This window comes from Sapajus apella, unplaced genomic scaffold (assembly GCF_009761245.1).
Source record: "Sapajus apella isolate SASKATOON/1434 unplaced genomic scaffold, GSC_monkey_1.0 scaffold83, whole genome shotgun sequence".
NCBI classification, from domain to species: Eukaryota; Metazoa; Chordata; class Mammalia; order Primates; family Cebidae; genus Sapajus; species Sapajus apella.
The window spans coordinates 1,139,918-1,167,474 of record NW_022437023.1 but is presented as its reverse complement, the minus strand read 5'-3'; the positions used below and the strand labels follow the sequence as shown (position 1 = coordinate 1,167,474).

The 27,557-nt window shown below is 53.9% G+C and overlaps 1 protein-coding gene and 1 non-coding gene across 2 annotated transcripts; both read left to right on the top strand.

The window, feature by feature from the left end:
- On the top strand, positions 1-24,844 carry IP6K3 (inositol hexakisphosphate kinase 3). The gene is made up of 6 exons (XM_032253426.1): positions 1-232; positions 10,908-11,282; positions 17,726-17,939; positions 19,256-19,428; positions 20,903-21,078; positions 23,330-24,844. The coding sequence occupies exons 2-6, from the start codon at positions 11,084-11,086 to the stop codon at positions 23,795-23,797; spliced, it is 1,230 nt and encodes a 409-aa protein (XP_032109317.1). The 5' UTR covers positions 1-232; positions 10,908-11,083; the 3' UTR covers positions 23,798-24,844.
- Positions 18,835-18,941, top strand: LOC116533742. The gene has a single exon (XR_004261424.1). It is a non-coding gene; the product is annotated as a U6 spliceosomal RNA (small nuclear RNA).
- Positions 24,845-27,557: the final 2,713 nt, after the last annotated feature.

Here is a 27,557-nt window from a genome sequence, read left to right as displayed (position 1 = left end):
CAGAGCATCCAGCTGACAGCTGGACATGCCAGTCCCCTCCAGCCCTTCCCCAGAGGGTCAGGTGACCCTTCCCTCCCCAGAAGGAATACCTCGAGCACCAGGGCTCTGGCGGACAGTGAATGCTCTACGCTGGGACTGGCCCTTGCTGATGCCTGTACATGGTGGGCACTAAGAGACAAGATTCCCGGGCCCTGCCTTACACACAATCCTCACCACCTTGGAGGAGGCTCTGGTGAGTGCTGCCTTGTGGGCAGGGATGGGCAGGGCTGGCCTTACTGAGCCTTTGCAGGGCCTGAGGGGAGACAGGGTCTCATGTCCACAAGGCCTGTCCATAGCCTGGGGTCTCATCTCCATTCCAGGCTGGCCAGGAGTCTGCCCCATGGAGGGTCCAGCGTCTTCGTGGGGGTCTCTCCGGCTGTGTGCGGCAGGGTGGGGAAGAGTGTTGGGACGGTTGAGCATGTAGGAATTCTGGCATTTGCTCCTCTTTCATCTTTCATCCTTCTCCCTTCTCCCAAGGAAATTCCACCCCTCCCCTTTCAAGTGTGCCTGGAGCCCTCTCACTTCAGGGTGGACCAGGACTGCAGAGGAAGCTGGGGGGAGGGACATGTACAGGGGGCTGCATTAACCCTTAACAGAGGCAGCATCCCAGGGGCCCAGGAACGGCATGTCCTAGCCCAGCAGCCCCAGATTTCCACGGGAGGGGTGGGAGGCGGGCATAGGGTTGGTGACATCAGCACCTTACAGCAGCTGCCTGGGGCCTGGGGCCTGGTGCAGGGTGGTGGTGGACCACAGGATGGGGGCCATGGGGGTCATGGCATGTCTCCACCAGGCGGCGGTCCCTGCTGGCCTGGGCAGTGGCAGAGTCTTGCCCCCTACCCTGGCTCTTCTAGGTCCCTTAGTGAACCGGAGACCTGAGCTTGCCTTGTGGTCCTCGGGGTCCCTGAGGGCCTTAAACCCCCCATGCCGGGCCTCCTCCCCAGAAATTCTGATCCCATGGGGAGGGACTCGGGCTTCTACATTTTTTAAAAGTTACCCATTTATTTATTTTTTTTTTTTTTGGAGACGGAGTTTCGCTCTTGTTACCCAGGCTGGAGTGCAATGGCGCGATCTCGGCTCACCGCAACCTCCGCCTCCTGGGTTCAGGCAATTCTCCTGCCTCAGCCTCCTGAGTAGCTGGGATTACAGGCACGTGCCACCATGCCCAGCTAATGTTTTGTAGTTTTAGTAGAGACAGGGTTTCACCATGTTGACCAGGATGGTCTCGATCTCTTGACCTCGTGATCCACCCGCCTCGGCCTCCCAAAGTGCTGGGATTACAGGCTTGAGCCACCGCGCCCGGCCTACCCATTTATTTTTTAACCTTTTATTATGAAAAACTTCAAGCATACAGAAAAAACATAGGGAATGATCTCATGAACACTTGTACATTCTATGCCTGATTTCAGCAGTGGCCCGAGTTTTGTCATATTTATTTCATCAAATATGCTACAGCTGGAGTATTCTGACATCACAGCGTGCCTCTCTCCTGCCACAAAGTCCCCAGTAGGTCCTCAGATAACCCAGTCCTACTGTCCACTAACAAATGAACAACTCCCCATGAGCATCTGCCTCCTGCCCGCCGTCTCCTTGTCCCAGCTGGCCCTCAATGTGTGTTGATGCTTTGTCAGAAGAGGATCCAGGCAAGAGGCATTGGGTCAGCAGGTCTCTTAAATCTCTTTCAACTGGGAAGAGTTTCCGCCAACCTCCCGACCCCCACCATGGTGATTTTCCCCCACCACATTGCCTTGCTGAATCCAAGGGTGGGTTTTCCCATAGGAGGGTAAGAACATGGCAGGGTCAGACAGCTCTCAGTAAGATAGGGAGGCTGAGGCCCAGAGAGGCAGGCACAGGCAGCCTGAGGCAGAACCAGGTCTCCTGTCCCCTCCGGGCCACTTCTCTGCATCTCTGCCCCACAGAGTCCTCTGGGGCCCTCCCCGTCCTCACCCTGCTGCTTCCAGGGGCCACAGGCCAGGCTGAGCCCACTCCCTGGCCAGCGGCGTCTCCTGCTTTCTGTAGAGCACTGAATAAATCCTTCCGAGACAGAAATCCGGATGGCTGCTCTCTTGCTCACCAGCAGCCACAGGGAACAGCAATAAACTTTATGAGCATCAGGTCCTTCAGGGAAGAAGCCTGCACACTGGCTGGGGAGGCGAAGGGTGGGCGCGGGAGGGGGAGGGGCGCGCTGCACCTCGGGCTGCCTTTGCAGCGAGTTACCTCAATATTAGTCACTGCAACTCATCCAGGGCTGGGAGGCCCAGCTGGCAGACAAGAGGCTTCATCCACCCACCAGGGGTGCACAGCCTGGGTGGGACGGACAAATGGAGTGGGTATTGCTGGAGACCCCGTCCTGCTCTGTCCAGATGGGCTCTCAAGTGCCCCAGCCCCTGCCTCAGCCCATTCCCACCTCCTCCCCCAAAGCCCCTGACCCTGATTAAGCATGGGGAGGGGAGGGGCAAGAGGAGATGTGATAGAACGTTGTGGGGAGAATCCAAACTCAATGACGGCTTCCGAGCTTTTCAAAAACACCTGCCTGATGGAGGCAGAACTTCAGCTGCCATCGGGGCTCTCTGAGACAGGTCTGGGCAAAGCCAGGCAAACCTAGGGCTGGTCCAAGAATGTGTTCCCCGGTCGCTGGGAGAGGAGGTGGGTGCTGGCTTGAGTTTTCAGTCAATCCTTCTCAGGCATTTCTGGCCTCAACATGTGTGCTGCTGCCCTCTGCTGGGGAAAGACCTTGCCTGCATTCTCCCTCAGCCTCACACGCGCAAACATGCACAAGCATTCACAAGCACCCGCACAAACACAAACACACATGCACGTAATATGCACCTTCCCATTATTGTGTTTTGACCTTAAAGAGCTGTTCCTTCTTGCAACCATAAAACTGCCATGCTAATCGCTGGCAGCACCTCGTGTCTGTGGCTCACGGGCCTCTTGCACAAGACAGGTGGTGGCTGATCATATTACTTTAAGGAAGGCGGCAGGTGTGGGGCAGGGCGTTGGAGGCTGGGAAATCTGTAGGCAGGTCTGAGTGTTTAGCAATATCCAAGATCCTGGGTGCGGTGTCAAGAGGCAAAGTCCGGAGGAGAAAAGCACGGCTGGGAGGGGCTGTCGGAACAGTTACTAACCATCATGCCTGAGGAGCTGCGTGTCCAGGGGTCAGGATCGGCAAGAGGGAGAAGCCCTCGCCGCCTCTGCCTCCCCCAGGGCAGCCCTTCCAGTGGCACTCGGCTTCGTGAGTCATCTTTCCCCCGTGTTTCTCCCGCCTTGACATCGAGATCGGAACATTGTTGGTGCTGCTAAGCACATTTGTCAGTGGCTGAAGGGCTTCTAAACTAATAATCACTGTATTAAAATCGTATTTGGTCCTCAAGCTGCAGAAATGTCGGGAGATTTTAAATGTTAAGAAAGGAGGAGAAGAAAACCCTCTCAAATCAGCCACGAAATAAGTTTCTATGACTGAGGAATATGAAGTATTGCTCTGTGATTCTAGAAATCAAGCCTTCCCCGGGAAATAGATGCTCTCCAAAGCCACATATTTCAGCCACGGCTGGAAAAGTGATGTGTGAAGTCCCCCAGTGCTAGGTATTGATCCCACTGAGCCAGGGAGCCACGCAGGTGAAGGGCGCAGCATCCTCCAGTTCTTGAGTCGTTTTTAGAATGGATTTAAAAACTCCATTTTTCCCCCTGGAAATAAGCCTGTGCCTTCCAGCCTGGATGGCCTCAGATGATGCACAACCCCTCAGCCACGTGAGAAACTCCAAATTTCTCCTGCCCATTACAACCTAAGCGGTTTTAAATGGTTTTCGTGTCCTCTCATCTCTAATAGATTAAAAAATGCTCCCTTGGGCATCACAAAGACATTGAATGGTACTCGTACCAAACCTCTGGCTCTGAGAGGCCTGTGAAATGTACGTTAGAGCTTCAGAGGTGAGAGGGCAGGCTATAAACCATGCTGCTTTTGAATTGTGCTGCCTGCCACATTTTATATTACAGTTTTCTTTTGCTACGAGCTGTTTCTTAATTATCTTCTACCCAGAGAGCCCTCTCCCCAACACCTAAGATTTACTGGAAGGTGATCCCGAAGCCTTCAGCACCTTGGTGCTCTCAGGGGACCACCTCCCTGCGCTGAGCTGCGGCCCAGGCCAGCATCTCTTCTGGCTGGCCAGGCTGGGCTCCCTCTCCATCCCCCTCCACTGCCGGCTGCCTCTGGGGCAGGCGCCCTGGTGCCGCAGCACGGGCACCGCCAGCCCAGCACTCCCGCTTCCTCCTTCCTCCTCCACACAAAACCCCTCTAGCCACCGCCTCCCGCCCTGTCCTTGCCCTTCCCTATTGCTCCCAGTACACATGCTCTCCGAAGCAGACCCTCTCCAAATCTCCCCAAGGCTGAGCCAACATCTCCCCTCCTCCTGGACTCCTTCCTGGACCCCTCAAACCACCCCCATCTCAGCCAGGAGCAATACCTCTCCTAACCTCTTCTCCAGGACCCATTTGTCAACATTGTGTTTTTCCTACCAGTCCCTATGCAATACTCATTATATTTTTAGGATCTGTTGATTGAGGAGATTGATGATGACAATAACGACTAGGAATTCAATAATGCCTTTAAATGAATTTGTATTTTAGTAATTACCAACACAATTTACATACATTTGAGAATGATCTCGCCTCTGGGGGATTACCTTCCTACTCGGCAGATTGTGGTGGTGTAGATTTGGGTAAGGTCTTGGCCAGCCCCAGGTGGGAGCCCTCACCCAGGGCCCTAAGAATCCACGATGCCGAGCGCTCCGTTACACCGCCCACCAGTGGCCTGCTTCCCCTGGGTGTGCGGCTCTTGCTGCCCAGCCAGGTGCAGCTTCTGAAAGGCTCCCTATCCTGACACAGGTTACTGAGGCATATGGCATAGAGAGGGCCCCAGACAACACCCTGGCCCTAAGAGCCTGACTTGGGTCTTGTTCCTGGGTCTCCGAGACTCCTAGGCCAGAGCAGCTCAGCTCGCCGTCCAAGGGGACTGCGCGTGGTCAGAATGGGCGTTGACTTTAGAATGGGCAGACTCGCCACGGCCAAGTCCCAGCACTGGTGCCTGCTAGCTCGGGACCCCAGGAGAGCTCTTCTTTCTGACCCTCAGTGTCTCCATCTGAACTCTCTCATCTGGAGAAACAGAGGTGTGAATATAAATCCACGGGTCCAGAGTTGACCCTTAGGAGTGGCTCTGATATGTTTGTGCAATGAACTAGTTGAGTGCCTGACTCAAGTGAAGTTGTTGTTTTGTTTTTTTCTTTCTTGTTGAGATGGGGTCTCGCTCTGTTGCCCAGGCTGGGGTGCAATGGCATGATCTTCACTCACTGTAACCTCTGCTTCCTGGGTTCAAGCAATTCCCCTGCCTCAGCCTCCCGAGGAGCTGGGATTACAGGCACACGCTACCGCACCCGGCCAATTTATTTTAACATTTTTAGTAGAGACAGGGTTTCACCACATTGGCCAGGCTAGTCTCAAATTCCTGGCTTCAAGTGATTCATCCGCCTTGGCCTCCCAAAGTGCTGGGATTGCAGGTGTGAGCCACCGCGCCTGGCCAAATGACGTTGCTTTCAACTTCAGAGCTCCACACTGGGTGTCTGCTGTTACTGAAGCAGGCAGAGGATGAACTAGGTTCTGCTGCGTAACAGCCACCATAGAGTGAAGATTTATTTCTGTAATGCTACATATCCGGTATGTACAGTCACTTAGGGACCCTGCTGACAGAGGCCACACCTCAGCATGTGCTTCCAAGATCCCCATGGCCAGGGAAAGAGAATGGGGGTAATGTCTCTTGAAGCTCCCACCAAGAAGTAACAGATGGCACCCATCTACGTTATGCTGGCGAAAGCAAATCACGTGGGCCACGCTTACCTTCAAAGCTGCAATCATACCATGTTCCCACAGGGAAAAGCAGAACGTTGTGAACAGCCCTGACAGTGGCCACAGTCAGCCAGTCTGTTTGCAGATATAAGAAGCCAACAGGGAGCCGGGCATGGTGGCTCCCACCCGTAATCCCAATACTTTGGGAGGCCAAGGCAGGTGGATTGCCTGAGGTCAGGAATTTGAGGCCAGCCTGGCCAACACAGTGAAACCCCCCATCTCTGCTAAAAATACAAAAAATTAGCCAGGTGTGGTAGTGGCCACCTGTAATCCCAGCTACTAGAGAGGGTGAGGCAGGAGAATCACTTGAACCCAGGAGGGGGGCGTTGCAGTGAGCCGAGATTGCCCCATTTCACTCCAGCCTGGGCAACAAGAGCCAAGCTCCATCTCAAAAAAAAAAAAAGAAGCCAACAGGCTTTGATAAGATATAGTCCATGACTAATCTATTCCTATTTTGAACCCCTACAAGTCGGATTTGTGGTTTCGTCTGCCACCTTCCCAAAAATGGGAGTGTGAGTCCTAAAAGAGGTGCATCTCCTGTAATGTTAACGAACCCAGATTTAGTACGTGGAAAGCAGTTATAACATACAGACTCTCTGGAAATCAAAACGTGCCGACGGGTAGTGACAAGTTACGATGCCCTTATCTGCCTCAGCTTGATGGGTGGCATCTGTCATTGTGTCTGGCATCAGTGAGGTCTTAGGGTCTTAGAATCACTGGTACTGTCATCTGTCCCCACTCTGGAAGCCAAACACACTCGAGGCCCTGCTGTCGGTGACCCTCCTTTCAGACTGGAGAGTGGCTCACGGGCTAGCACAGGCTGGCTGTCACTCAGGCCCCGTGGGGCTTCAGAGCAGGGTCTGTGCTGGCACAGACAGCCCAGGGCCTCATTTAACAACCAGCTCAGTGGCTGCGCCCCATCAGCAGAAAGCCCTTGAGTCTCCTGGAGTGAGGCCCAGCGTTATTTCATTCAGGGCATGATGCAATGACAGGGCAGGAGGACACAGGGACCTGGGGCCATCTGTCCACTTCCTGGTGGCGGCAGGGGGGTGGGCAGCCTTTAGGTTGAGCTCTTCTGGCTAGGGGCATCTCACCCTCTTCCCTGCCTCATTCTTACTCCCCCTATGCCTCCCCAAGGTGCCCTAGGGAAGGATGCTGGGCAAGGGGTCTGAGCTGTAGGGATGTGGGAGGAGGTGTGGGCTGGAGAGAAGGACAACTGTCTCCCTTCAAAGCACTAAAGAGAGCCCAGGGTATTCGGCAGCGTGTCAGAGGGCAGCGGGTGCCTCACCTGCCATCCAGCACCCAAGCTGACTCACAGGAGTCAGTTCTGAGAATAACCCAGGCAGTGACAGACCCCATTTTGTGGGAATGCTTGAAAGGAAGACTCCACAAAGGAGTGTCTGCACTTTGTCATGACGAGGCTGTGGCAGAGGGCGGCAAGCCAAGCCTCAGAGCACTTTCCCGGTTCATCTCAGGTCTCAGCAAGCTCCGGGAGCGCCTGGAGTAGACCCTGGGCTTCTGATTCTTGCCCAAGGCTCTTAGGAAACAGAACAGCGCCCAAGGTGCTGGTCAAAGCAGGGCCCATGCCAACGGCAGAAGTGCCTGCATGCCGAAAAAGGAAGGTCTGGGCTGAGAAAGGTCCTGTCACTTGAATGATTTAATTGGGACTTGCCCATGAGGAATGGGAAAAACACGGGCCTTCCACATACAAAGGCACAAACAGATAAAGAACCCTAGTCTTCTTGGGAATCTGAGGTCAGCATCAGTGCCAAGGGGAAGCCACAGGTTGCCTTTCCGAGCAGTGGCAAAACCCACCCTGCCCAGCCCAGGCTCAAGCTCCAGGGGCCAAAGCCACTGCTCCTCCCTCCTCCCTCTGCCCCTTCCCACCAACCTGTGTCAGAATTGCAGACCACACAGCTCAGGAGCAGGAGGCCCCGCAGACGTCACCTGATCTACACCCTAGGCTGACCCTCATGAGAAAGGGCCTCAGTTTCCCGAGCTGCCAGGTCCAGCTTTTATTCCACAGGCTGGCTACCTGGTAGACAATCGCTGCCATTTCGCCCAAGTCCGGGGGAGGGGAGTTTGCGGTGCTGTGCCGCAGGCTGTGCTGAAGGCCCAGGGGTCTTCCCTGCTCACGCGGTGCTCTCTGTACCCAGGGGTACAGCCAGGGCTCCTGAGAATGCCTGAGATCAGAGAGGGGACACTGTAGCACGAACCAGTTTCCTGCTGGGAATGACAGAGCCGCTCGGGTCTCACTGACACCTGCAGCCAGAAGGCCGTGGGGAAGGTTGATACCAATCCTGCTCTAGGCTGGTGGTCCTTGCAGAGGTGGGGAGAGGTGTGCTCCCCTTTCCAGCCCACCCACTCCTAGCACATGTGCTGAATGTCCCCAAGTGGGATAGGGAGACCAGATGGGGTAGTCCAGGCCTAGGAGACAAGAAAACCTATCCCAGCACCGCCAGAAACTTAAAGGTGACTTTGGCTAAATCCCAGGCTCCTTGTGGCTCAATTTCCTAAAGTTTAAAGTAGATAAACCCTCAGCCCCCTGTGGCACGGGAGCACACTCTGGGGCGGCCATGCCTGGGTTCAAATCCTAGCAGGTGCTGACGGGGAAGCTACTTCACCTCGCTGTGCCTCAGTTTTCTCATCTATAAAACGGGGCTGGTAACACTAATTGCCTCACAGGGTTATCAGGGGTTGTGAGGCTTAAATGGGTTACTCAAAACAAAACACTAGAACGTGGCCACAGCAAGCACCATATGCATTACCATTTATTGCATTATTTCCCTGTCACACCTTGCCACGGTGACGGCCATGTCCTTAGAGCTCCTTCGGGAGGTGAGCTGGGGAAAGATGAGGGGCATGGACTTCCCAGGGCAGCAGCACGAGGCCCAAGTGTGACTTGTCTGGGATGCGCCGGCAGAGCTGGGCTGGCATCGGCCAAGGTCAGGCCTGGCTAGTGCGGGGCCAGCCCTGGGGATACGAGTGTGCAGGGAGGGAGCCTCACTCCTTCCAGGAGTGGCTACAAATGAGCTTTACAGAGTAGCTGTCCCTGTGGTCACCAGAAATGCCTCTGCCTGGGGGCAGGTCAGCTGGCAAAGCCTGACATGCCAGCGAGCCCCGTAAGAGGGGAGGTATCAGGCTGCCTTGCCTTCTCTGCTCCACTCCTTCCTGCCTTCTCCAAATTTGCAAGTAGGATTGGGTTTCCAGGCAACTGGCATATCCTGTCCCATAACCAAAGGGTTAGCAAACTGAAGTTAGCTTTTTTGTGGGCCAGTTTTCCTCTGCATCCAGATACCTGTCACCAACTTTTCTCGAGTCCTGAAAAGCTTCCAGGTGGGGCTCACCTCTGTGCCGCATTGGAACAGAGCTGGGGAAAGGCCGGGGCCAGGGTCTTGGGCCCAGCCCCCTCCCCGTCAGGCCTCCATCCTCCCGCCCCAGCAGCCCCGGTTCACCCAGTCACTGCAGCGACGCAGCTGGCCACAGAAACCTCACCCTGCATCCTACGTACCAGCCAGAGCCACACTCCTTCCCCCTCCTATAGGGCACTTTGGGCCTGCAGGGCAGTAGCCAGTGTGGAAGAGGCCCAGTGTTGGGGAGTGAACAGGCCGTCTTGAGGTTTTCAGTGTCCAAGTGAGGGCTGGAGGTCCGGGCGGCTGGCAGGAGCCTCTCTGAGCCAGAGGCCCAAACAAATCGATGGGCACTGCTGTGCATGAATCCAGCCGCTGTGCCCGTGGCCTGGACTGAAGGTCAATTAGAGAGTTAATCATGCCCAGCACTGTCCAGCCTGGTGGCATCCGTGACCAGGAGTCCAGCAGAGGGAGAGAGTATTAATAACTCAGTGGTGACGGCCCCGCTGCGGGAATGTGCTCTCAGGACAGGGCCAGCAGGGCAGGAGGAGCGTCGCCTTGCAGTGTCTCCTTGGCACTCTCCTGAGACAAAGTCAGGACGTCTTCAGGGACTGTGTTTCCAGCCCAGAGCGCCAGCTTTTGCCTGAAACCCACAGGCCCACCCTCAGGGAGGGTAAGAGGAGGGGGAGGGGGAGGAGGGGCCAGGCCTGGGGAAGAGCAGCCTCCGCTTCACTTCCACTCTTCTGGCAGTCACAACCCTGCGCATGGCACTGTGGGCCTGACTGTCCTCATTTGCGAAGAGGCCTGCTGTCCTACAACCCCGAGCTGTGAGGAAAACAGGACCAGCATGGCAATAACGCTAGAAATACTGATAGATCACATTTATTGAATGCTTTGCTCTGGGTACCGGGCTTGCCTTTCCACAGGCCTTATCTCAATTATGTCCCCAACTCCTTGAGGTGGGTATCGTTATTATCCTGTTCTACAGAGGGAGAGGGAGAAACTGAGGCCCAGAAAGGTTCAGTAACTTGTCCAAGGTCACACAGCAATTATGTGGTGGAGTTGTGATGTAAATCAATGGTGCACAGCCATGCTGTACAAAAATAAAGCACTCCTGGCCAGGTGTGGTGGCTCATGCCTGTCATCCCAGCAATTTGGGAGGCCAAGGCGGATGGATCACCTGAGGTCAGGAGTTCGAGGCCAGCTGGCCAACACAGCGAAACCCCATCTCTACTGAAAAAACAAAAATTAGCCAGATGTGGGTAGGTGGCTGTAATCCCAGCTGCTTGGGAGGCTGAGGCAGGAGAATTGCTTGAACCTGGGAGGTAGAGGTTGCAGTGAGCTGAGATCGCACCACTGCACTCCAGCCTGGGGACAGAGCATGACCTTGTCTTGAATAAATAAATAAATAAAGTTCTCATCCCTGCTCCATAGAGGCAACCGCTGTAACTGGTTTCTCGTGACAGATTATTCTAGAAGTAATCAATGGGTATTCACAGAACTGTTTAAGGTACCAGTGAGGAACCTGTTCTGGGTTCGAGGCCGTGTGGACCCTTCCAAGCGTGCCCTGCCCCAGCCACCACCTCCCGCATATAACTTTCACCTTCCTCCCCTGCTTTCCAGAGGCCCCCGCTGAGAACCCACAGACAGGACAGCTGTGCCATGACAGCGGTAAAGGCCAAGAAGGAGAAAGTTGAGGACCGCTGACGGCCCGTGTGCTGTCAGGAGCTGCCCCCTCTACTTCACACCTTCCTCTAGCAGACTGTGCGGTGACCCCCGCCCCGCCACCGTGCGCCACCATGGTTGTGCAAAACAGCGCAGACGCCGGGGACATGAGGGTGGGCGTGCAGCTGGAGCCCTTCCTGCACCAGGTCGGGGGGCACCTGAGCGTGATGAAGTATGACGAGCACACGGTGTGCAAGCCCCTCATCTCCCGGGAGCAGAGCTTCTATGAGTCCCTGCCGCTGGCCATGAAGCAGTTCACCCCACAGTACAAAGGTGAGTGTCTGGGCAGCCAGGCCACGTCCGGGTGCCGCCACATGGGGGCCGGCTCATCCAATGCACCCACCCAGGCTTCCTGCGCTGTGGGTGTGTGTAAGGGTTGCCATGGAGACGTGCCCCCTCTCCTAGCAGGGCTGGCCTTCCGCTGTCCTAGTTTCTCTGAACTCTTTAAGCCTCCAGGTCTGGAGTGTAATGCTACTGGGCTTCCTTACAAATTAGCTCAAGCCAGCAGGCTTCGAGTGATGGAGAGAATGAAGCAGCACCCTGCCCACCCAGTCCTCAAGGATCGCATTCATTTGATGATGGCTGTAAACACAAGGCAGACGGGAGCCTCCTAAACCTCCCTCTGAAAGCCTAGGAGGATGGTGGGACCCTCAGGCCTGGGACAGGGCTTGGAGATGCTGGATGTGGCTTGCTTGGGAAGCCAGAACTCCCACCCTTGCCCAGGAAGGGGGCAAAGCCAGGGAAACAGGCTGCCGCTTGAATGTAGCTGCATGGGGCAGCACGTGTTCTGCATCTGAGCACAAGGTGGGTTCTGGGGACAGAAAGCGGGGGGGGAGGGTGCTGCCTGCCGGCCTGCGGGCAGGAGCCAGGCTCCCCAGGCCAGGCTGATTTGTCCACACCCAGCCTTCTGAAAGTGAGGCTCACAGGTCTCAGCCATGTTCTGCCAGGCGTCCGATCCCAGCAGTGGGGTGAGTGCTCAGAGAAATCACCTCCTTAGAGGACTGTAGACCCCATGATGGGAAGCTGCTGCCCTAGTTGTCAAAGCGTTGGTGGTGAAGGTAACAATAATATCCAAATAAGTTGGTCAAAAACACATTGGCATTTCGATAATCACGATAACTGGCAAGGATGGGGCCCGGTGGTTCTCAAGTGCAATCTGGCCTGGGAATACAGTGTGTATGTGCACACAGGCACACGGGTCCCCACACCCCATGCCAGACCTGTCAGTCAGAATGCCCAGGGTCCTGGGGTGAGGGCCAGGAATTCTTATTTAGCATGGTCCAGACCTAACGTTGGTGTGGGGACCAGGGCCTGGGGCCTTGAGCATTGCTTCCCAGCACTGTTTCCCACATGCCGGGAGTCCAGGCCGGCCTGCCAGGACCTCCTGAGAGTCTAAGACAAGACCGATCAGTGTCACACACTGAGAGACAGGGGAAGACGGTCCGTGGGCCGCCTGTGCGGGCCTCCGTCTCCCTGGGGTCTTCTGGGACCGCAGGCTGGTATCACCTGGCTGGTTGTGGGTCACTTCCCATCTTGTCAGAGCACCCACTGGAATTAATGTCTGTCCTTTCATAGCTGAATTTAGCCCAGCAGAGGGGTAGCAGGACCGTGTGTGGGGCAGCCACCTGCCAGCAGCATTTCACACTTGCTCCACACAGCTCTGGAGCTGAGATGGATGCTGGGCAGCTGCAGGCCAAGTGGGAGAGGCAGAGAGGCTGGCCTGGCATTCAGGAGGCCATCCTCATCCCCTCCTCTGCTCCCGCCGGTGGGGGTAGGAGGGCCCCACTCTCAGCACCCTGGAGCACTGGCCTCTGTCCAGGCCTCTGCTCCCCGCTGCTTCCCCCTTCAGGTCAGCCCCATCCCAGGGTCAGCCCCCTTGGGGCTCTGCTAACTCCATACATTAATCTGAGCCCAGGCATCAGAGCTAAACGTATCCACAGCTACAGAGGCCACCTGGGCGTCTGCCTTTGGGCTTCACACAGATGATGTTTCTATATAAGCCAGGTGGGACCTGGGTCAGGGCACCCATGACACCCCTCAGAAACCACCTAGCCAGCCACCTACTCTGCCTGCAGGTGGGGGCAGACAGGGCCCGTGGGCCCAAGTTTGGATGAAGCGGAAACGCTGATTCACTCACTGACCAGAACACGACTCACACAGGGCCACGGTCCAAGCACTGACTAAGGAAATACACACATTTCAGGACATTCTAGGACAAGGCCCAGAACCAGGACTCAGGTGCTCAGATGCCAGGGGCAGAGGCAGGAGGGCAGGTGGCCGAGTCGGGTCATCGATGGGAAGAGTCCCTGCAAGGGCTCCCGGGTGGCGTAGGCTGCTGCTGAGAAAAGCAGCATCTGCTCAAACCCGCGCCTGCCACAACTGTACGCGGCTGCCGCGCACCCATTCCCGCGGCCCTCATGGCGCACTGAGGCAGGGGCCTCTAGCCCCCGCTGTCGTAGATGAGGAAGCTGAGGCACAGAGAGATTACCTGGCGGGCCTGAAGCCGCATGGCCACTGAGAGGCAGTGCCAGGACTCCAGGCTCTGAGCCAGCTCCCGACCGTGGGCTCTTGGCCACACGGGCCGCTCCACTCAGCTACACGGTTACTAAAGCGCTAGACTCAGGTGTCAGTGCTCAGGAGCCATCCAGCCCAAGGAGGATGGGGGTCATTCAGCCAGGACCTCAGGTCAGGGGGACTTGAATCCCCACATGGCTGCCACAGGGGCCTCCCTTCTCCCCTACAGCCACAGCCCCCAGTGTGAGAGGCCATTTCTGAAGTGGCCACCACATGCCACAGGGTGGGTATTCTCCCTTCTGGCTGCTCTGCACCACAGTGGCATCAGGGAGGACAATGGGCACGGACGTCACTCCGGAGGGCAGCCTCTTGGGTCAGAGCTTGCCCAGGACCTTTGCTGGGCTCTGCAGGCGTGATGGTGCCTCGGGGCTGTGTCCCTTTCCCCCCAGGCTGCCCGCCGGTGCTGGGGAACCAGGACACACTCGCAGGTCCAGTTGGTTAACAGTGGACCCAACTCATATTACAGACGGCAGCAAGTAAATGCTCTCATAAACTTAAAAATAAATACATGATAGAATATTCACCGAGGCTCAGGAAGCTGCTCGGCCAAACCAAAATTGCTGAGATGCTCTGGGCATGCCAGTCGTGGCAGCAAGCTCTCTTGTCTGTCCAGCTGGCATGGTTTTGGGTTGAGATGGGCAGGGAGGGCTGTGGGCAGGCAGGAAGACTCTGGCTGGCTCCCACACTCTCCTGGTCCCACACTCTCCTGTCAGGAGAGCTCTGGGAGCCCACAGGCCTCCAAGGCCTCATCCCCACAGACAGGCAGGGCAAGCTGGAAACCAAGCTGGAGCTCGCATGGCTCCAGCAGAGGAGCCTGGATTCCACTGGCACGCTGCTCCGTCAAGAGCAGGCAACTGGAGCCTGTTTGCAAGGGGGCTATCTGCTTGGGGTCCTGGACTTCTGAGGAAAGGGCTGAGCTGAGCCACAGAGGGGCGTGAGAGAGACAGAGGGAGAGAAAGACAGACAAGAGCTGGAGACAGACACAGCCCATCAGAGGCACGCAGAAAGCCAGAGAGACGCAGAGATGCAGGGCCTGGCTGTGTAACTCTGACAATATGAGAAATGGAAACGACTTTTGGATTTTATTGGTTTTGGGTTATTTGCACCTCTGCTCTCCTCCATTTACTCTGGCACTCAGAACTGATGAGGTCAGACAAGGGCTGGAGTCTGGAGGAGTGGGTAAAGTCACACTTCCTGTCCCTCCAGGGAGGCCTTCTGGGCCTGGGGCTCCCAAGACTGTGGTTCCTGGCAGGTCTGTCACCATGGCCTCCCATGTGGCAAGGAAGATGGTGGAGGGCAGCTTGAACTTTCCAAGACCCAAAAGGGCACTACCCATGACCGGCACACCTTCCTGCGCTCTCCAGGCAGCTGGGAGGCCTCTGGGCTCCCCAGGACCTGTGCGAGGCTGGTGGCTCTCTCCTCTTCTCGCACCTGGAGGGATGGGCTCGAGAGAGGCGTTGGCTTCTGAAACAAGCACTCCAGCCCTTCTTTCCCAAGACACGGGCCTGGAAATGTAAACGCCGTGTCCTTGCAGCCTGGGCTCCCAGCCCCTGGTGCTGACGACCCTCACTGAGGGAAGGAATCACAGCCTCTCTGTTCTCTCCTCTGGAACAGAATCACCAGAATAAACATGACTGGGGACACAACAGGCATGTTCCTAATGCAAACTCGGGGTAAACACAGCGTGACGACACCAGACCCTTCAGAAGAGCCTGCCCCTCCTCCATCCCCACGTCTGGCATGGCCCTCCCAGAGCTCCACCCCACACCAACCGTGTGACCTTGGGCAGGTTTTCCCATCCCTCCGAGCCTCGGTGGCCACCGTCAACACCCTTACAGGCATACTGTGACTTTACGGTAGCAAGCGAAAATTAGCAACGTGCCACCCAGCAGGTGGAAGACAGGGTGGCTATGATGCTCTGTGACTCCTTCCCCAACCTGCCATCAGCCCGTCTCGCGAGCAGAACATCAATGGTGGCCTTGGCCTAGGGGTGAACGCTGGTGGCAGGTGAATGGTAAAATGCCAGGGTTGGGGACAGCCTTATCCTTATCATCATGAAGACTTCGCAGGACGCGGGACGGCGTGACGAAGGGCAGCATTTTTTAGGGGATGGAGAGGACGGAATGTCACTCTCAGGCTGCAAAATTAGGACACTGGGAATCTGAGATGACAGGACTGGCCCAGGGAGACCACTGAGCTAGGCAAAGGCAGCTCTGGAGAGCGACTTGCTGAATTATAGAGCAGCCCTGAAAATGAGTGTCCACGCTGACCAGCCCAGGAGGGCCCAGCAGGCACGCAGGCAGGGAGATCAGCCGCCTTCACGGCTGGCTCAGCAGAAACTGCCACTTACTCTGATAAGGTGACCACATGGCTGGGGCAAGAAATAAATACCTTGGAGGACATACAAACTTGCAACCCACCCTCTCTCGGTCAGGGCCCAGCAGAAAACAAAAAGTACATTCAAAGGAGGTTAGATGAAGAGAACCTTAAAAAGGAACTATTTGGCGGGGTGCTGTGGCTCATGCCTGTAATCCCAGCACTTCGGGAGGCCAAAGCAGCTGGATCACGAGGTCAGGAGTTTGAGACGAGCCTGTCCAAGATGGTGAGATCCCATCTCTACTAAAAATACAAACATTAGCTGGACGTGGTGGTGGGCACCTGTAATCCCTGTAATCCCTCAGCTACTCAGGAGGCTGAGGCAGGAGAATTGCTTGAACCCGGGAGGGGCAGGTTGCAGTAAGCCGGGATTGCACCACTGCACTCCAGCCTGGGCAACAGACCAAGACTCTGTTTCAAAAAAAAAGAAGGAATTGTTTGCAGAAGTATATGCAGGATTCAGGGGAATAACCAGGGACTGGGGGGACCCAGGGACCAGCAACACTGGAAAGCTGTCACTACCCCAGGCCAGGTGACGTGGGGAGGGAACCAGTGGAATAAATGCCCAACCTTTCTCCTCCCACCCTCACATCTCCTGCCAGTGCCCCGCACTGGGCAAACCCACTGGAAAACCAGAGGGCAAGGGAACCACTGGTACACTCCATCAGGTCACCCCTTCAGCACAAAGTAGGACGGAGGGGGTGCAGAGTGGACGGGTGAGGACAGGTGCAGAGGGGATGAGCACATCTGCTGCAGGAGAGAGGACATGTGTTCTCACCTCCGGTTCTCCCAAAACCACAAGGGTGGCCATCTCCTGTGCTACTACCAGGACTGTGGTGAGGCCGGGCACCACTGGAGGCCAAGCTCCACAGAGGAGGGCCGGGCTCTGCCACCAGCAGAGGGAGGAAGCTAAAGGGTGGCCACAGAGCTGCTAATATGCCTGACACAGCTAATTACCCAAGCCCAGCCAATGCCCAGGAGGACGCCCCTTAGCATGTAGGTTAAGGGCGTTTCAGATACTCTTCACTTTCACAACAGTGGTTTTTGTGCCTTCATGACCAACACCGATGGTAGGAGGTACCATAGTTGAGGAAATCTTACAAGGCTTGTTTCATCAAAGAACCATGTTCCACCAATAATCTTCATGTGCAAATGCGTCTAACCAGAGGAAATAGCCAGCCATCAGCTCAAGGGCAGACAGACAGGGGAGGGTGAGTGAAGGGGCGATGGGGGGCCCTGAGCCCTGGAAGGCCATGAGAGGAAGGCTTCCTGGAAGAAGCGGGTCAGATAAAGATCTATGCGAGGGAGAGGAAGGGTGATCAGGAGACAGAGGGCACCAGGAGGGATGGGATAGGCCCAACTTTTCTCACTGGCACCCTGGGTCGAGAGGCCCCTTCACAGAGGACTGGCTCCGATGTGCCCAGGTCGGCAGAGCTGTGTTGGCTGTGGCATGACTGGGAGGTGCAACTGTGCAGAGGAACTGGAATGTGAGGACAAAGCGTGAAGGGGCAGGGAAGTGAGATAAAGCAGAGGATGTGCCAAGATCATCCCAAGGCCATTTTCTACAAGCTCTGGGGCTCATTCTGGGACAGAATCGGTTCAGGCAAAACCAGGCCAGTCCCATAGCTCTTCCTTGAGAGAGGAGCTGGGGAAGTGGGAGGTGGACAAGAGCCATTAAGCTACATTCCCAGCCTGTCATAGCTGCCACATGTCCTAGAGGAGGCCTCCTCATGTGGCTCCTCCCCTCCCCCCCCATGTGTTTGCAGGCACCGTCACTGTGCACCTCTGGAAAGACAGCAAGGGCCATCTCAGCTTGGTCGCCAACCCACTGAAGGAGAACCGGGAGTCCTTCAAGGTCTCCACAGAGCCGGCGGCGGTGGCCATCTGGCAGACTCTCCAGCAGACCACCAGCAGCAGTGGCAGCGCCTGTGCCCTTGCCCAGTGGCCACATGCCCAGCTGGCACGCTCACTCAAGGAGAGGTGAGGCCACTGGGCAGGATGACAGAAACCCTGTCCCTCGGCAGGGACCGGCAACGCTCCCACCTGTGCCCAAGGCCAAACACTTCCCTAAATTAGGGCTGGCGCTGAGAAAATGAGAAATTCAGATGAATGCTCTGTCTAGAATAACCAATGTGACCAAAGAAAGGAATGGATTTTCTTTATGCCACTTCTAGAAGGGAGGATTACAATGCATTTTATCTCAGAAGTCGATGCACAGGCAGAGTTCTCTACTGAGTAGGTATTCGGTACATATTTGTTTAATTAAATACCTGTTTCACTGAAACCATGAAGTGTCTCTGGGGAGGGAATGTGCAGAACAGAAACCCTAGAATGGTGTATGCAGAGGAAAAGTGCAGCTAATTGCTCTCGGAAATCATCTCTTTCCCTAGCAGTTGGAAGGGGCCAGGAGGGAGGTCAGCTTGGCACTCAGAGGGTCCCTGGAGATGCAGGAGGCTCAGGCGCCTGAGGTCCCTACCGAAAGCTCTGACAATGTCAGCTGACCTTTCTCAGGTGAAAAGTCTCCCTGGGGCTTTTTAAAACATTTATGGAAAACAAAAGGGAGCTAATACAATGAAAATACCTCCCTTCCCAAGGAGTGCAGCGGATCTCATTAAGCCTCTTGGCTTGGAGTCAGGAAGCGGGCGCATTATCTCCATTTCACAGATGGCGATGCCAAAATGCCGAGAGGGCAGGAGGAGAGGGCCAGCCGCAGTCCCTCGCTCCCCACAGCCCCCACCCCACTCCCATGGCCTTCTGAGGTCACAGGCAGGAGACAGCCTGCCTGCTCGCTGGAGTATCAGAGTCCAACCCCAGGCTTGTGATTCCGGAGAGGGCCGCTACCCACTTACTGTGTTGCCTCAATAGTAAGACCATTGTGCTCACTTCAGTAGCACATATACTAAAATTGGAACGATACAGAGAAGATTAGCATGGCCCCTGCGCAAGGATGACACGCGAATTCGTAAAGCGTTCCATATTTTTTATTAAAAAAAAATAGTAAGACCATTAATAATCCAGATCACCTGCAAGTGAGTTCAAATCACTTCAGCCCTCTGAGGGGGAAAACGTTTCTAATAAGTGGTCCCAGGGTTTGGAGAAGCCCCTCGAGGGCTGCAGTGCGGTACAGTCTGGACCCAAGTTGGGTAGGGAGGGTGCCCCAGCCTGGTGAGGGCCGCCCTGGAGAGCAGCTGGGACCACCCTGTCAGAGCCCATCTCAGAGAGCCCAGTCAGCCACAGGCAGCAGTGCCCTTCCTTAGACCTCTGCCCTGACCGCCCTGTGCTCCCCTCCCCTGCAGCCCGGCCAAGTCTCTCCTGAGGTCCGAGCCCCAGCTCAACACTCCAGACTTCTTGCTGGTGGAAGACACTAACAGGAACCAGGTGGAGAAGAGCTTCAACCCATGGGGCCTGCACTGCCACCAGGCCCACCTGACTCGCCTGTGCTCTGAGTACCCGGAGAACAAACGGCATCGTATCCTTGCCATGTCCATCGCATGCAGTCCCAAGGGCAGAGGGACAGAGAGACATAGGGGGGCAGAGGAGGGTAGAGGAAACACACACTAACACGGGGCCAAGGGAGGGTGGGCAGGGAGAGACAGATGAGAGGGACAGCTGGTAGGCACAAGCCCGCAAACCTGGGTCCTGGAAGAAACCAGGTGCCTCCAAAAGAACAGCTAGACAGGCCGGGCACGGTGGCTCACGCCTGTAACCCCAGCACTTTGGGAGGCCAGGGCAAGTGGATCACGAGGTCAAGTGATCGAGACCATCCTGGCCAACATGGCAAAACCCTGTCTCTACTAAAAATACAAAAATTAGCTGGGCGTGGTGGTGCACGCCTGTAGCCCCAGCTACTCAGGAGGCTGAGGCAGGATAATCACTTGAACTTGGGAGGCGGAGGTTGCAATGAGAAGAGATTGTGCCGCTGGGAGGCGGAGGTTGCAATGAGCCGAGATTGTGCCGCTGTACTCCAGCCTGGGCCACAGAGAAAGACTCCATGACAAAAAAAAGAAAAAAAAAAAACAGCTAGACAGTATGGGGAAGGCAGACTGGGAATCATGCTGAGTACAGTGCCCTGGGTTAGTTGGGGGGCGGGGACCAGCTGTGTCTTTGCCTCTTGGCAGTAAAGATGGGTTGGGATGGGAGTGTCTGTGGTCAGACAGGAATGATGAATGCCATGTTAGATGGGGGCAGCAGGGGGCTCAGAGAGTTGGATGGGTCCCCAGCCCCAACCTCCCTTCCATCCCTCCAAATTCTCCCTGCAGGCATCTTCCCATGGGGCCCACGCAGTGAGGGAAGTGTGGCTCCTCCCTCAGGGCAGCATCCATGGGATGAACTGTGGGAGGAGGTGAGTCCTCTGCGCCACAGAGTTTTCAGGGAGAAAATTTAGGTTTGAAAGGCCCCTCTGTCACCACTGCTGGGCTCCTTCCTGCAAATGGGTGGCTGGTTTCATAGTATTTACCAAGACACATCTGCAATCATAATCCCTAAGAAGCTTTTGCAGGATAATTGCTCCACTGAAATTAATATTCCTGCAACTCATCCCCAAAGCTAACATCAACCCACTTCTCCCAAAAGGTATTGGTCCATTCAGCAGGACTGGAGGTTTTAGCCTTATGATTTTCTGCTGTAAAATGTAAATTGGGCATGGCCTGCCAGGGATTTCATGCTTGCATTTAAATCTGAACCTCAGAGCAAAATGGAAAAGGAAAAAAAGCTCACATACTCATCAACTCCCCCTAAATAAATGGACTTATTAAAGCAGCCTGCACAGCTAATACTGTGAATTCTTAATAGCAAGGATGAGCTTGTCTGTAAGGAAGGCAATGGGAGTGAAGAATGGTGCCTGGAATCGGGAATTTCCAGGCAGCCTCAGAAGCACGCGAACGGCCTCTGGCAGGGCAGCCGCTCTGAAGTCCTCACAGCCTTCCTTAACTTAGTGTGACTAGGGTTCTTGTTGCTGGAAAATGTAGTGTCACAGTACACACACCCCTGCGTCCTGGATCTGAAGATGGGGACCCGGCAGCACGGTGACGACGCGTCCGAGGAGAAGAAGGCCCGCCACATGCAGAAGTGTGCGCAGAGCACCTCAGCCTGCCTCGGTGTGCGTGTGTGCGGCATGCAGGTAGGTCGGTGGCAGGGGCCTACCACGGGGTGGGGTGGGCGGGACATCCCGGCATGTCCACGGTAGCGCAAGGATGTCTCCCATCCAGATGTCACTGCCCCCTGCAGAGCCTTTCACTTTGTGGGAGCCACAGAAGAGGCCAGGAGCCAGTTTTCCAATAAGGAAATGCATAACCTGGTCTGTGACACGCTGGATCAGTGTGTCAGAACAGTGATGTCAAAAACTATCACGTCTGAATGTGTCCTTACAATCTTTGGCCAGCTGAAACTTTCCACAGTGGCCATGTGGCTCCCGCTCCTGTTGTGAGCAGACCTTTGACAGCAGTGTGTGAGCCTGGGCTGCGGGAAGAACTAAGAGAAAGGGCCTCTTGGTGCACCCCACGGCTTCCTGAGTCATCCTTCTCTTGAATGATAAAGCTGAATTCTGTCCTTCTTAGATGCTGCATGGCAGTCGGCTCTTCAAATTTCTATTAGCCACTTCCCCTTCTTAATCCACCTTTTTTCCAACATTTTGCTACCAGTTCTGGCTAATAAAGTGGGAAGATCGGGCCGGGTGCGGTGGCTCACGCCTGTAATCCCAGCACTTTGGGAGGCCAAAGTGGGTGAATCGCCTGAGGTCGGGAGTTCAAGACCACCCTGACCAACATGGAGAAACCCTGTCTCTACTAAAAATACAAAATTAGCTGGGGACAGGGGATGGCGCTCGCCTGTAATCCCAGCTACTCGGGAGGCTGAGGCAGGAGAATCGCTTGAACCTGGGAGACGGAGGTTGCGGTGAGCCAAGATAGCACCATTGCACTCCGGCCTGGGCCACAACAGTGAAACTCCGTCTCAAAAAATAAATAAAGTGGGAAGGGCATAACCTGCTAACCCTGGCAAAGGAATGGTTATTTTCTATAACTCAGGCTCCACGCCTCCTTTTTGGGACTCTCATGTGGCTTATGGCAGGGCTGTGGGAAAACAGGAGGAAATAAACTTCCTCTATTTGTTCACTCCTATAGTCTGTCTACTCAAAGCAAAATCAGACACCGATTTGACGGTAAACGTTATGGCTTTCCTTAATTGAAACTGCCACTCCTTGAAGCTGGAAGTTGAGTCTATAAATTTGTTGCACAAATGTCCTTTGGAAAGCCAGGAATGCAGTCCACAAGAGAATGGAGTGTGATGATTTGTGGTGTAAATGGAATCTCTCTCTGGACCTCAAATCTTCTGAAATTGATCTGATTTACTTAGAAAGTGATGCCTGTCATGTATTTATGATGGCTAATTTAGCAGCCAATCTGCAGCCCTCCAAAGGCAACACCAAGCCTATCATATCAGTTTTTTCAACCCTGGTTTTCTATAAACATATCATGTAATCTGAAGGCAGGAAAGACCTGAGAAACCGTCTTGGCTAGGCACAGGCAGCCCTTCTTGGTGTGCCAGGCAGAGGGGTGCCAAGCCCCTCTCTGGCCATGCCCACTGCTGGCCTCAGTTCAGCCTCGGCTGCTGCCTGTGCCATCTGAATGAAACGGGGGTGGCTGCCACTGTCCCCCATCAGCATCTCTCTTCCATCTGCTCCCTTCTGTTGGCCAAGACACAATAGGGGAGGGGAGGAGAAACGCTGCCAAGGAGAGGAGCCACCAGCCCCACAGAGCTGCCATGAACCTCCCTCCTCCTCTAGACTCCCCTCCACTCCACTGGCTGCCTGGAAACTCTGTCCACACCTGACCTAGCCTGTCTTTTTATCTTCAAACAATTCACCCCACTCCACCTCAAGAGGCATGACTGTTTCCTTGGAATCTGCAGAGAAAGGACTTTGTAAACTTTGTTGGGGAAATTTTAGTCTAGTTGGCTTTCCAAGGCCATTGGCTGTGATTTCAGATTCCTACTAAAGCCTTCTAGCTTGGGTTTGCTAATATTTGAATTGAACAGGGCCAGAAGCCAGGGCTTAAATCATGATTTGGAGGTTGACACTGGAAATTCACAAGAAAGGAGATCCAAACGTTTTTCTCGTGGGTGGAGGGTCACCTCTGTAGGGTGAAGGATCTTTAGACCTTGAATTTCTATTAAAGACTTGCACAGAAAGCATTTTAAAATGTAAGACTTACCCTGGCACTTGATGGAAGATCATCTTCTGCTCATTTCAGTCACTCTTGCCTACATCTCCTAAAAATCTGTTCACATATTATCCTAGCTTGTGATGCTGCAACCGTACCAGATGCAATTTTTTAAAGTTTTCTTCACATTTTCTTTCATTTCTTTAATGTAAGGTTTATCAAACCAGTAAGAAGCACTTTCTCTGCAAAGACAAGTACTATGGAAGAAAACTCTCAGTGGAGGGGTTCAGACAAGCCCTCTGTCAGTTCCTGCATAATGGAACCCACCTCCGGAGGGAGCTCCTGGAGCCCATCCTGCGCCAGCTCCGGGCCCTCCTCTCGGTCATTAGGAGCCAGAGTTCATACCGCTTCTACTCCAGCTCTCTCCTCATCATCTATGATGGACAGGAAGTGCCAGAAAGAGCCCCAGGCAGCCCGTACCCTCGGGGGGCTCCCCAGGCGGCCCACGGCAGCTCTCCCGATGGCCTCACCAAGGTTGACGTCCGCATGATTGACTTTGCTCACACGACGTACAAGGGCTCCTGGAACGACCACACCACCTACGATGGACCAGACCCGGGCTATATTTTTGGCCTGGAAAACCTCATCAGGATCCTGCAGGATATCCAAGAGGGAGAATGAAACTTCCCAGGCTTCTCTGGATTTTTCTGGGCTGTAGATCTCCAGAAGGGACCTCTTGGTTGCTAGGGTAGTCCAGACACCCCTTCGATGTTTTCATAATAGTCCTATCTACCTTCAAAGCCATGTCTATATATGGCAGGCTATATTAACAGCTGCTGAACAAATCAGCTCTGGAGGTGATTGCACATCCCCCAGGCACCGTGCTCCAATGCTGCTCACTGGAGGGGGCAGCCCGAGTTAGAGGCCAGCATTGCTGTGACATTCTGGAGTATTTGCATCTAAAAATGTTTACTTGTTCTCATGCTGCAGTCGGCGCAGGCTGTGAGACAGAAGGCGTGACTTGAAGAAGCCTTGAAGAGTGCGTTCAGGAGTTCATGGTTTTTCTCCTTATATGGACTGCCCACTCCAAGGGCAGGCAGAGCTCATGAAAGCCTCTTATCTTCGTTAGCAGAGTTTTAGGTGAGACAGGATGAAGCAGAACAGATCTGCCCATCTTACCTGCTCTGCACCCAGCTTCTAAGTGGACAAGGCCAAGCCCAGGCACAAGCTCTGGCAAAGCGAGGCCCCCGATTCTCCGTTTCTGCCAGTGGAGAGGAGGGTCCCTTTACAGACTTTTTTTTTTCCCCAAAAATCTCCTAAAATGAGGAATCTCTTAACAGACTTTGGAGTTCCCATTGGAAGTGATGACTCCGTCACATTCTGACCATGAGACGCAGCTTGCAGTGGGGGTAGAATGCACATAAGGAGGGACCACTGATGTCCAGCTCTGCTCACTGCTTTCTATTTATTTATTTTGGGGGTGAGCTGGGGAGTCAGAAGAACCTGGAGGACTGAGGAAACCAGGGGCAACGTTTACAAGACTGGTGGACAAGTGTAAATACGGAATAAGAACAAACAGTTCTAATTAATTCCTTCTTCTGCAGTATGGAAACCTATTACAATGCCCTTGAGTCAAGCACTGAGATACGTTATCCAATTAGGGAAATAAATTTGTTAATAAAATTGCTGAGGTCACCAGTGATTACTGGCGCGCCTTATTACCCTTTCCGTTTGTTTATTCTGATCACACTGTGTAGTAGCCCCAATTTATGAGCGACTAGAGTATACCACAAGAACAGTTCACTGATTTCCTACAATCCTTCAGGGAACTCGGGTGGAAATGGTGGCTAATAAAATATTTGCATGTATCTGCAAGGCGGGCACCAGACCTGAGAAATAAGTGGTCCTTTTATGTGACTCTCATACAATGCAAAATTAAGTAATTTTTTGATTCCCGTGGATAATTACTGTCCACACTGCAAAATCCACACTAATAAAAAGAAAGAGTGGAGTGGATAATTAAAAAAAAAAACTTTTGTTTAATTTTAGAACATACTCTATGGGTTTCTAAGCAGGTTAACTTCCCAAATTATGTTTGGCTGAGGCAATGATGTGATTCATTTGCATGCTGTGTGGCCAGGGTAGGAGAGAGTTGAGTCAGAGCATGTTGGGTGACAAAAGGGAGTCAGCCTAAAACTAAATATTTGCTAATGACAAAACACAGCCCTAAATACTGCCTTTTTCAGGCCACTTCCTTGCTTGAGAATCTGATACCACATCAACCAGGTCCAAAGCCCCCTGGGTTAGCTTCTCATTCCTCCACCTGTTCTCAGCTCTGGGTGGGGGAGGGGGGTCTTGCCTGAGGATGGCACAGAGATTATCAGCTGGAATCCAAGTCTTTTGGGGCTGCCCACCCAGGTCACTAGCTGTGTCACAACTATTCTCTGTGGCCGGGGTCCCCATTCCTGCCCAGGTGATGCCCCCTCTCTTGGCTATTCCTTTACCCCATGGCACCCCTCTTGTATGAGGCCTTCTTCTTCCCCTCCCAATCATTTGAGGCCCAGCCCATGTTCCCATCTCCTCCTAAAGATGTCCCTTAAAAAAGTGTAATTTGTTGTTAAAAAAAAAAAAGTAGGGGGAATGAAGAAGTCGGCTACCGGTTTTAGTGCATTCTTACTGAACTCATAGGCTCCGAGGGGTTGCTGTGATCTGAAAATTTGCGCATGACTCTGCAGATTCAGAAACTCAATGAATTTAGAGACTGAGTGAGCCCACCCAGTTGCTCCAATCTGGGAAACCGGAGAGGAGAAAGGCATGGAAAGAAGAGATGATGGGATGTGTATGTTTTCGGTCTCCAATCTGTGTTTACTTGAAAATGGCAAAAAGAGTGCGGGAGCCCTAAATAATCTGGCAGTCAGCAAGAGTACACTGAGCAGCGCCTCCCTGCTCATCTACTGGCTCACGCTGGGGAAGATGCAGCTCTTGGGGAGCCTGATTCTAGTCAGAGAGGCAAGAATAACACGCATGAACTCACACACACCACATAAGACAGGACCCAGGGAGACAGAGGTCCACCTGCGTGGTGTGAATGATCAACTGTTCCATTTACAGTTGAGGATGTTCATTCAGAACAGGGACATCACTAACACTGTTGGAGGAGGTGGAGCTCCATCTGAACCCTGAAGGGTGACAGGAGTGGAGAAGGGCTGGGGGATGGGTGAGGGGAGGGTGGCTGAGAGTGGGGGAAAGGAAAAGTCCAGCACACCCACAAGTCCGTGGACAGAACCCATTCGGAATTGGGGTTTTGCGGTTGGAAGTAGTAGAAGAAAAATGGAATGAGCCCAGATGGTGGAAACACTTGGAAATCTAGTCAAGGAGCTCGTTCATTTGTTTGTGATGTCATTATTCTGTCCATTTGCCTTCTTTCGTTCCTTCTCTCATTCCCTCCCTCCCTTCTCACCCTTCCTCCCTCCTTCCTTTCCAGCAAGTATTTACCAAGTGTCTGGTACATACAACACAGAGCTAAGCCCTTGAAAATCTGGCTAAGTAGCTCATTCATTTGTTTGTGATTTCATTAATCAGTCCTCCCTCCCTCCCTCCCTCCCTGAATCCTTCCCTTCCTTCCTGAGTGCCCAGTACAAACAACGCTGTGTTAAGGCCTATATAGGAAACAAGGAAGTGTGAGGATCATGTCGTTATTGCTGAGAACCTCATAATTTAATCAGGGAGTCAGACCTCCTATGAAAACATCACGGGTGCTTCAAGAGGGGATGAGGACCATCTGCTCGGCTGTGCAGTGCTACCCGGAGAGGAGCAGCAGCGAGGGCTCACTGCCTCACAGGCTGATTGTGGAGGTGGTGTCTGAGCCACACCTTGAAAGGGAGTCAAGTCTGAAAGGTGATGAGGAGGGGCAGGTGTTCCAGGAAAAGGATCAATAAGCATGGGAAAGGCAAATCAAGCATTCTGCCCGGGAATGGTAAGTGGTTCAGGTGGCCACAAGGGGTTGATATGCTTGGGCACTGAGAGATTAAGATGGAAACGGAGAAATCCCAGAAGGTGAAAACTAAAAAGCACCTCTGAACCTTCTACCTCTATGGCTCCCTCTTGTCTGGAAGACTGTAAGAGCCTCTTGGCTGGCACCCAGTTGGGTAAGGGTAAAGCTCTCTTCTTTTGTGAATTGAGGTACACAGGTGTTAGTAATTACTAATTGAATAACTGAATTAGTAATACACAGGTATTAGTTGGAGTTAGGCTAACTGCTATAACAAACAATCCCCAAAAATCAATAGCATGACAATCCAATGTGGTCAGCAGAGAGCCCCTGCTCCACACAGTGATTCAGGAACCCAGGCTCTTTCCATCATGTGACACCACCCTCTTCAAACTCAGTCTACAAGGCTGCTGTTGATGGGTCAAAGTCAGACAGCAGGGAGAAGGCACA

Bases quoted from the DNA above. Each gene is read 5' to 3' on its own strand.
- IP6K3 (XM_032253426.1), top strand. From the start codon at position 11,084: ATGGTTGTGCAAAACAGCGCAGACGCCGGGGACATGAGGGTGGGCGTG. The intron at 11,283-17,725 runs GTGAGTGTCTGG...ATGTGTTTGCAG, and splicing joins GTTCACCCCACAGTACAAAG to GCACCGTCACTGTGCACCTC. The intron at 19,429-20,902 runs GTATCCTTGCCA...TAGTGTGACTAG, and splicing joins CCCGGAGAACAAACGGCATC to GGTTCTTGTTGCTGGAAAAT.